Genomic DNA, 10590 nt, shown 5'->3' with positions numbered 1-10590 from the left:
TATTTTTTTAGTAGAGACGGGGTTTCACCGTGTTAGCCAGGATGGTCTCGATCTCCTGACCTCGTGATCCGCCCGTCTCGGCCTCCCAAAGTGCTGGGATTACAGGCTTGAGCCACCGCGCCCGGCCGATTTCCCATTTTTACTAAAGAGCATTGAGCAGCCCAGGATGAGCGTGCTCCTGTAGCCAGGGGCCCAGGCTCCAGCATATGCATTGCCTGTGATTCCCCCCTTTCCCAAATCCTTCAAGTTAGCAGATTAAGCCACATGGTGTGTATCTTTTGGAGAGGGACATGGAATCAAAGCAGAGGATTTCTTTCTCATCATGAGGGGCTTGAGGACATTTGGTTCAGAAAAGGATCAGAGAGACGCTGTACCCCTGGGTCTCCTCTGGGTTGGAGATTCACAGGGAGGCCAGGGGCTCTTGCCAGCCCGCCTTGGAGCAGTAGCCAGAGGTCATCCTTGGGAGAGGGGCTTTCCTGCTGAGTGCTGAATGACTACTCCTCTCAGCCCATCCCAGAGCAAGCAGTGTCCTCTGCCTTTAATGTAACCCCTTTCCATGGGTCTATCTGTAATTGATCTAAAGTGTGCAGTGGAAGTCATTTTAATAACTTATATATAGTAAAACTCATGTACAAATAAGCAGGCTTGTTTTCTTCTCCCAAAGGGGGTGGATGTCCTGGGGCAGAGGCAGAGGGGAGGCCACCACAGAAGCTGTTCACTCTAGGCACTTTGCAAGGTATTCTTTTTTCACCTAACTCATGTCATCATCATTGCTGGTAGAGTGGGGAAGATAAAAATATTTATCCTGCCTACAGAGTAGGAAAAAGGTCATGTAGGAAAGCTCAGGGTGTAGATGAGAGAACTTGGGAGGATAAAACAAAGCCAGTGTTTGGACTCCCCCAACTCCTGCCGTTCTTTCTTGAGACAGAATCTCACTGTGTCCCCCAGGCTGGAGAGCAGTGGCACGATCTCAGCTCACTGCAACCTCTGCCTCCTGGGTTCAAGCAATTCTCACACCTCAGCCTCCCGAGTAGCTGGGATTACAGGCACTCACCACCACACCCAGCTAATTTTTTGTATTTTCAGTAGAGACAGGGTTTTGCCATGTTGCCCAGGCTGGTCTCGAACTCCTGAGCTCAGATGATCTACCCTGTTGGCCTTCCAAGTGCTACAAAACAAAGTCTGCATTTGGACTCTCCCCACTCCTGCTGTTCTTAATGCTGGCTCTGTAGCAGGGCACCCTGAGGCTGCTGCATGGAGTGAATTCCTGCTCATTCCCCATCCCAGGGGAGCACTTGGCTCCTCATACAGCCTGTGGGCGCCTCTTCTCTAGGGGAGGCAGAGCAGTTAGGCTGAGGACTCGGAGACAGTCCAGGCAGCCTGCACGTCAGTCCAGGAGGGTGGCTGACGTCAGCTCTGAAGGATGATTGCTTTTTCTTGGCTGGCTAACAAAAGGAAAGTTACTATGACAGAGGACTTTCTGGGAGCCCTGCTGAACATGGAGAGGGGATCAGAGCAGAGCAAGGCCCTCACCCCAACCCTGGTAGTTAAGTGCAGAGCTAATGCCTTTCCCAACCTGTTCTGCAGGTTATAGAAACAGGAGGAAATTTTTCTTTCAAAAAACAAGAGGCAGAAAGAAATTTAGCTCTTTAGGTGAGCAGAGGTTAGAGTCCAGACTGGCTAGAGGTGAAGCTCCCTCCCCTGGATGCCAGCACTTCTCAGAGGACCCGGAGACAGTGTTCCATCTCAGGGCTGAGCTCGCCATCTCAGGCCTGCCGTGTCTTATTGAAAATAAGGACAAGAGCTTCAATACACAGCTTTCCTCCAAAAGGCCCATCGTGAGGCCTGAGTGCCCCTGCCCAAGGTGGTAATCGTTTCTAGGGCACACCTCCTATAGAAAGGAAAAAGTAGAAGGCCCAAGGAGCCTATAGCTCCATGGGAATCATGATGAGAAATGCTTAGATGTACCCCAGTAAAGCAGCTCTTTCAACCAGCATGCCTAAGAAATCAGGGCACTCTTGATTGTTGAACTTTCTGGTTATCCAAGGACTGTCTGGTCCTGTGTTAGATGTAAGGAACTCTTGTCTGTCACCTCTGCAGCCATTTATGGTAGACAAATATAGGTTGATGCATATTTTTGGAAGTGAAGCTCTTGAACCAACAATTACACATCTTCCTTCTGAAAATTAGGCCATCATTTTCATTTGACAGAGGACATATAAAAGAGCAAAACTAAACATGTCTCCAAGAACTGAGCTGAGCAGAACCAAAAGGAAATGTTAAGAGATGTTTTCTAAGTTCACGTGAGTAGAAAGCTCGAAGCTTAGAAGTCTCCTGGGTGGGAGGCGGAGGTTGCAGTGAGCCAAGACCGTGCCATTGCACTCCAGCCTGGGCAATAAAACTCCATCAAAAAAAAAAAAAAAAAAGAGGTCTCCTGGGTGAATTGTCCCTGCTAAAGCTGAGTGATGGGTGCAGGGAGGTTCAGTGCACTGTCTTCTGCACTTTTGTGTGTTTGACATTCTCCAAGATACATTGTTTTAAGTCCATGGAAAACAGTATCTGTTTTGTAAAAGTAAAATAGAAATATAAAAAGCCAGAAATATTTCTAAAAGATTTGGGGCAGTTTTTGTTAAATAGAGATAATAATATAAGTCAGGAAGGTGCCTCTTAATCTCTCAGCTAACAAGGTAGGAAATTTGTACCTAGGTTAAGAAGTCGTCCTGCCGTTTAGCTCTTGTACATTGAATCATTCCATTACCCAACACTCAACAGAGAGCCATTTTTTTTTTTTTTTCCCCCACATACATCCTCCAGGAACACATTTCTTTGTATATACACAACATAAGAATAGCTGACCAGCATATGAGAGATCTGCAAACATTTATTGCATCTTGCTTATATGCCAGACACTGATGATAGAAGCCATTGACTTTAAAGAGCTGACATCCTAGGGAGGGAGACAGACCTGTGCAGTGTGATTACTAAAACAATGGAACTCTAATTAAGGCACACAGCCAGCCTGGAGAGAGGGTGCTGTGAATTCTGGCTTTGTAGATAGGGGAAGTATCTGCAAAGGTCTCCTGGTGGGACCTTGGGGATGAGTGGGAGGGTGGCTGGGAGTGCCCTTGTAGACAGAGTGGGCGGCTGCTGAGGGAAGCGCCCAGAGGCAGTGGCTGAGCCCGGGTGGGGACGCCAGGTGCTGATTCTGGACCTAGTCAACTGTGCCAGGAACTAAAGTCCAAGAGTCTGGGCAGGAAAGACTTTGTGGATCAGGCTAAGGAATTTGAACTTTATCTTGGGACATATCATTAGTGATTCTAAGCAGGAGAGCAGTGTGTTCAGAATTACTCTGAATTCTGATTTTAAATAGTGGCTTGCCCTCGTTTGTTTTTCTCTTCCTGTCCTCGAGCTTACTTGTCAGTTATGATATTTTTAGTTACAAGTCACAGAAAACTCAGCTCAGTGGCTTGTACCCAACATGCATGAACCTTGAAGACATTGTGCTAAGTGAAATAAGCTGGTTATAAAAGGACAAATACTGCATGATTCCACTTCCATGTGGTATCTACAGGAGTCAAATTCATGCAGACACAAAGTAGAATGGGGGTTGTCAGGCGCTGGAAGAGGGGGAGTAGGGTTGGTGTTTAGTGAGTACGGAGTTTCAGCTTTACAAGATAAAGAGTTCTGGAGATGGATGGGTGACGGTTGTACCACAATGTGAATGTATTTAGCAACACCGAGCTGTATACTTAAAATCAAAAATATCCTCAAAATGGCTTAAACCAAATGGAAAATATTTCATAAGAAATATATAGAGAAGCTTTGGGACTGGTTAATTTAGGGTTCAACAGTTTCCAAAAGAAGCCAGGTGGCTATGCCTTCTCACTCTGCATCAGCCACTTCAGCCCCTTGCAAGACAACTGCCCCAGTCCAAAATTATCTTGCAAAGCAACATCCAGGAAAAGAGACCATCCCTCTCTAAATCCATTTTCAATTGCTTTTAACAGAATACCTGAAAAGGAACTTATTTCTTACAGTTTTGGAGGCTGAAAAGTCCAGGGTCGAAGGGCTGGATCTTGTGAGGGCCTTCCTGAGGGTGGGGACTTTCTGTGGAGTCCTGCGGTGGCACAGGGTAGCACATGGCATCATGCAGTGGCAGGGCTGCATATGCCAGCTCAGGACCCTGTTCCTCTTGTTGTAAAACCACCAGAACTCATTATGCTATTAGTCCATGAATAGATGAATCCTTTCATGAGAGCAGAGCCCTCACACTCTAGTCACCTCGTCATAGCCCCACCTCTCAGTAATAGGGATTAAGTTTCAACATGAGTTTCAGAGCAGACAAATACCTAACCCATAGCACTCCCTGTATCTCTTTAAGAACAAGAAACGCTTCCAAAATCAGTGTTCAGCATCTTGGCATGAATGTCTAGCAGCCATTCCACATGCAGCCTGACTGGAGCACCCCTCCTGATTCCCCTTGCAGCTCTTCCCACCGTCTCCTCACTCCCAGGCAACAGTGGCTCTTATTTCTCCAGACTCTTCCTTTACTCAGGCTAAATACCTTGGAGTCACCTTGGCCTGTCACACCCCACATCCATCGGCAGATTCTTTTCGCTCTGCCTTCCACATGTGCCCAGGCTCCGGCTGCTTTTCACCACTGTGACTCAGCCTGAGCCACCACCATCTCCCACCTGGATTATTGTCATCGATTCCTACCTGGTCTCCCTGTTTCTGCCCTCGGTCACATATCCATTCAGTGAGCAAATATTCACCATGTACCTCACATGTGCCAGGCATCGCTCTGGGTACTGGCAGCTCTACAGTGAACAGAACAAAACACCTGCCCTCCTGGAGCCTTCATTCTGTTCTCAAAGCAGCAGTCAGATCATGTCCCTCCTTTGACCAGCATCCTCTCATTCTTCCATCCCACTCAGAATAAAAGCCAGATTCCTTAAGAGACCTGCATGATGGTGCCTCCTTATTCCTTGAGTAAGGACGAACGCACGCCCATCTCAGGGCTTTCACGTTTGTTTTTCCTGCTCCCTAGAATCCTGTCCCCACCCCTGTAGCCTCAGGCCTTCCTCTTTCATTTTCTTCAAGTCTCTTGATTTGGAATTTGACAGAAAGATGGGAATCAGTTGGCCTGAACAACTGGCAGTGGAGTGGCCATTTATAGAGACGGAGCTTCCTGAGGGAGGGAGCTTGTAGGGGCAGGGGACCAGGAGTTGGGTTTTTGACTTGCTACACCTCCCATGCCGATTTAGACATTCAGGTGGGTTGTGCAGCACCTGTGGACGAACTGAGGCCCTGAGTGACAGATTTAGGGGTTGCCAGTGTATATGCAGGTTTATGCTCAGTGTCACAGGAAGCATGTGCACAGAAGAACTGCATATTGCAGTGATTTCAGTTAGGGATACGAGGAGGAACCAGCAAAGGAGACTGAGGAGCAGCCAGCGAGCTAGAGAAGAATCAGGAGATGCACTTCTCCAAAGCCCAGTGCAGGGACATGCAGAGAGGGAGCGAGGGAGTGCCTGCGGCAGGTGCTGCTGATAGCTCTCCCCGCCCAGCCTCAGCTGTCTCACTCCCACATACAGACAGCCGGGCTCTTTGAGGAACGGGTCCAATATGCAGGGGTAATGGACCTTTCGTACCAACTTCAACTAGTTCATGTTCCTTGAATGCTGAGACATCATAAAAAATAAAATTTGGTCTCTGTTACTGGTTCCTGACATAGAGCTTCTAAAACCCTTATAATTTCCTGAGCTGTAGGGGTTCAAGGGGCATCTTTTGTTCTAATATGGTGACTCTTGGTGAGCTTCTGGGTGGGGACCTGTCACCAGAAAGATCAAGCTATGATGAGAGGGTTGGACTTTCAGCCCCATCCTTCATCCTCCAGGGAGGGAAGGGGGCTGGAAATGGAGTTAGTAATTGATCATACCTACACGGTGAAACTCCATAAAATCCCTAAAAGATGGCGTTCAGAGAACTTTTCATTTTGGCAAACACATCCACTTTCTGGGAGCATGGTGCACCCCAGCACAGTGGGGACAGACAGTCCTGTGCTCAGGACCCTCCCAGACCTCACCCTGTGTGCCTCTTCACCTGGCCGTTCACTTGTGTCTTTTATCATATCCTGGAATAAACTGGTAAACGTAAGTAAATGTTGCCCTGAGCTCTATAAGCCATTATGACAAATTATCAAATCTGAAGAGGGGCTTGTAGGAACCCTCTATTTGTAGCCCAGTCAGACAGCAGTTGTAGGCAACCTGCGGACCCTCTGCTTGCAATTGGTGTCTGAAGTTGCGGGGTAGTATCTGGACTGAGCTTGGAACTAGGGGGCTTTGTGCTCAACAGAGTAGGTAGTATTCAAATTGAGTTAAATTGTAGAACACCCAGTTGGTGTCAACAGAGAACTGGACAGTTGCTTAGTGTGGAAAACCTACACTTCTCTTCACAGACCACACTTCATGAGCCAGGGCCATTCCAGCAAACCTGCTTCTTTGACACAAGCTAATGAGGAAAACACTTTTTCCTGTTAAGCCTTGTATACTCCCAACAACTTCTGTAAGAAGAACAACTTCTTACAGTAGCCACAAGTGTACCTTCACTACTGGGTGAAGATACCTTTGCTACTTGAGTTGAGATTCCATCTTTCCCCCCCACTCTTCTCTCTTTAAAACTTCTGGGAAGCCATCCATCGTTTGGCCTCATCTCTTCTCGTTCACCTGTAACACCTAAGGTAGTGCTTGGTGCTGCCTGTAGGATAGTGAATACACAGGCTCCAACATACGGGTGAGCACATTTGCTATTGCCTGTGAGTGTGTGTGTCACATACCCTAAGCTTATGTTAAAAATCAGGGAAAGAGACTAACTTCTCTCCACTTAGCAGTTTCTGTATTTTAATGCAGCCTGAATTCAAAGTAATAATGTTCCAAACTTATTAAACTGAGATTTTATGTGGGAGAGAATTTGGTCTCTGTGTGGGGGAAGGGTATAAGGCTGAGGGAAGCACATGCAGACTTTTGAGAATTACTAAAGTGAATGCTCCTTTTTTTACTTCAATTTTTCTGCAGGGGTCGGCACCAGGAATTATTATAGAAAGATCGGCTACAGATTACAAGGCCCATACATGGTGAAGATGCTGAAATAATGGCCACACCAGTCCACCTTTCTGCAGTATCCTCCCTGGCAGAACACGGAGAATCAGGATTTCTTAAATACCCAACAGAGAGGCTGAGCAGAGCAAATAGGGGACTTCACCCTCATCCCGCAGCTGCAGAGACTGGAAACTGCCTTCAAGGCCATGGCTGGTCATCTGCTGACCACACCCCAGATCCGTCCTCTCCTGTGTGCACCCAAAAAAAATCATTTGCATTTTTGAGGCTTAAATCATCTATCCAGTTTCTAAATTTTGCATGAGGCCTGCAGGTGGCCTATTTTGACTCAGACGGTGACAAAAGCAAATTAACTCATTTGGACACCATAACTCATGAAATAAAACTGATTGTCATTCGAGGAGCAAACTTAGGAGTAGGTTATTTATATACCCTAGGGACAGAAAGTCAGGTTGAAACAGGAAAACCACCAGACTCTGATCTCAGGCCTTTAACGACATACGCATTGGAGCGCAAGTTAGGAAAATGAGCTTTTGTTTTCATGGAAATCATTCTGATTACAGTGCTGATTTAGAAATAGCAGTGTGACGGGGAAAGAGGAATTGCAGTTGTGGGGGAGTGAGCTGGCAGCAGCCGGCCACCAGCCTCTCCCAGGCGGGAGTCCACCATCCGAGACGGCGATGACAAAGAGCTTCATTTCACGTTCTTTGTTGTCTCTACTTCCCACCCTCTTGGCAACTACAGAGCAGTGTGGGCAGCCACAAGTGTGGTCCCCAGAGAGCGTCTGGCTTTCCTGTTTGTCTATCCCGAGTGGGTGGAGTCTGAGATTGTGTGCCCCTAAATCAAGATTTGCTTCCACAGAAGCCATTACTTGCAATCTTTTTTTTTTTTTTGAGAGAGTCTTGCCCTGTCACCCAAGCTGGAGTGCAGTGGCGCGATCTCACTGCATCCTCAGCCTCCCAAGTAGCTGGGATTACAGGCACCCACCACTGCACCTGGCTAATTTTTCTATTTTTAGTAGAGATGGGGTTTCACCATATTGGTCAGGCTGGTCTCGAACTCCTGACCTCAAGTGATCCATCCACCTCGGCCTCCCTAAATGCTGGGATTACAGGCATGAGCCACCGCACCCAGCCTTTAATTTTTTAAGGTGGATTTTGGTTGTTATAAATGGAGAAAGGTAAGAGTTCAAGTTCAACTTGTGTGAAAGCAAAACAATGGAAAACAGGATTGGCTTCTTCAAAGGCTCCTCTTGTAGAACTGCCTCTTTGAGATTTCGAGGTAATCTACTTTGGAGACTCTGCCTGGAGAGGGTCAGTTCCTAAGTTAAGAGCATTGCTTAACCTTGGCCTCTGTGGCATTTTACAAAGGTTTAAAGGAATTGATTCCTCTGAAAGGGCCTGAAAATAAAAAGTCCTTAACATACAAAGGAGAGTCATGTGGTTTTTTTTTTCTCTCCCTGTAAATGCAGTGACATGTGCCACGAATGTGCAGGTTTCAGTTTCCAACCTATGGCACTGTTCATTTCCTCCTGGGTGCTGTTTGCCATTTCATTAAACTGCTACGAGGCAAATGGCAGTGGCTTTGTTACGGGCTCACTGTGGAACTACCATGGCTTTCCATGAGTGTCGTTCAGGGACTTAGCTACTTCTCAATTATGCTTTTTTACCCTATAAAAATAAAACTAATAAAGCATACTCTCGCTGGCTGTCAGAGCTGTGTTGCTGGAGACAGAACCAGCCGCACAGCCCTGGAGCGCAAAGTCTCTGGGCCTCGACCTTCTCATCTGTGCTAGGTGCCCAAATGGATCAACACACATAACTTACAAGAAGGGCTTTTGTGAAATGGTAAAAAGGCCTGCACATGGAAAGTTCACTTCAAAAGATGACAATTTAGGGAATTTGAAACGAAATGGCAGGAACTTGCACCTTTCTGATGGCTGTCAGCCTTATCTCAGGATTCACGAGAATCCCTCTTTCTAGCTCATCCCTGGCCTGCCTTGCCGTATCTTGTGGCCTGTGCCAATTGGCAGCAGTTGGGGAGCTTCCCCCGGGTGTCAGAGCACCTGCTTCCCTCTGCCACCAGAAGCTTCCGCTTCTCTTGTGACTGCCAGGGCTTGTTCCGGCACGGATGGTGCTTGGCGCCTCCACTGTCCGGCTGGTCTGGCCGCTCTGAGGCCTGTGGGGCCACTTCATAAGAAAGCTCAGTTGGGCATGATCCTGCTGGCCTCGGTGTGAAACCATCACAGCTGCAGCCTGATCCCACCTGAACGGAAGGACTCCTTAGCAACCACCTCCAACCCAGAAAGCTCTGCTTTTAGCTCAACTTCTGGGACATCACCTGAAGGGTTTTTTTTTCTTCTTCTTTTTTTAATTCAAGTCATATCAAAAACAGACTGAAATAAATTTGAACAGACAATGAGATTTTTAAAATACATTATCACCAAGTGAAAGGGCCTGGTAAAACTCATTGTTCCATTTGGGAACAAGCAAACCCCTTTTCCATTTTCCATCTCTGCAGACCCAAAAGTACCGCAAAGACAACTCAAAAACCAACGCCTGTTCCCCTAAAATGTCTTTCAGATTGCAAATTTTCATTGCCAATGGGTTTTTCGCTTTTTTGTTTTCAAGATTATCACATTGAAAACAGAAAATCTTGTTCCTAAAGAACTCACAGACCCCTGAGTTTACCAAAAAAAAAAAAAAAAAAAAAAAAAAAAAAAAAAAAAAAAAAAAAAAAAAAAAAAAAAAAAAAAACAAGATCTGGAATCTGAAAACCTGGTTTCCTCATTAACCATGAAGCTTTGAGCAAGGCCCCTCCCTGTTTCTGAGCTACCATTTCCCTATTTGTCAACATGTGTTGCTCGGGGCAAGCGTAGGAATCAGATGTGGCATTTGAGAGACACTGCATAAACCAGGACATACACCGATAGTTGTTGCTGCCCCCAGTGAAGTGCCTTCTCTGCTGATGTGTGACCTTGGGCAAGTCAACCCTGCAAAGTTTCTTCATCTGTAAAATGGGAGTGAGGACTACAGAAGCCCATGTATGCAGGGTTCTTAGAACAGGAAGCGTACTATAGAAGCACTAGCTTTGATTGCTAATATCTAACAAGTGCAATCATCCGCCCATTTTTTTTCTTCAATGAGGGAGATTCTCTGCTGACAACAGAATTTCTGATTCTTTGCTACAATCTAAGTTTTTCTTAGAAGCCCATGTCAGAAGAATAGTATCTCTAATGCTCCAAGACCCTATCTCCTTCTCCTCTGGTCTATTTTATTCACACAAGTCTAGGGTTGCACACTGTCAAATCCATTCCTTGAGGGCCAAGATCCTAGGTGAGATTGCAACAGCAAAAAGCATTTTGAAATGCTGCTGTCTTTGGAGTGGCTTCCCGGAAAGGTGTCCAGTATCAGCACGCATTGCCGATCCCTGTGTGAGCTGGTGGCTGTGTCCACCTAGGGAGTCTGGCAGC

The 10590-nt window shown here is 46.6% G+C and overlaps 1 protein-coding gene across 2 annotated transcripts in view; it reads left to right on the top strand.

The window, feature by feature from the left end:
* ELP3 (elongator acetyltransferase complex subunit 3) overlaps nt 1–8547 on the top strand; it is a 109038-nt gene extending 100491 nt beyond the window's left edge. Inside the window, exon 14 of one of the 2 annotated variants that reach the window (XM_017884996.1) lies at nt 7077–8547. In XM_017884996.1, coding sequence (XP_017740485.1) covers nt 7077–7153 — 77 coding nt within the window. In that variant the 3' untranslated portion in view covers nt 7154–8547. The remainder of the gene's footprint in view (nt 1–7076) is intronic. The other variant, XM_017884987.1, reaches the window with a different exon arrangement.
* Nucleotides 8548–10590: the final 2043 nt, after the last annotated feature.

This window comes from Rhinopithecus bieti, unplaced genomic scaffold (assembly GCF_001698545.2).
Source record: "Rhinopithecus bieti isolate Rb0 unplaced genomic scaffold, ASM169854v2 scaffold_315, whole genome shotgun sequence".
Classification (NCBI taxonomy): domain Eukaryota; kingdom Metazoa; phylum Chordata; class Mammalia; order Primates; family Cercopithecidae; genus Rhinopithecus; species Rhinopithecus bieti.
Note: the sequence above shows the minus strand (reverse complement) of the source record. Positions and strands in the feature narration are given on the sequence as shown.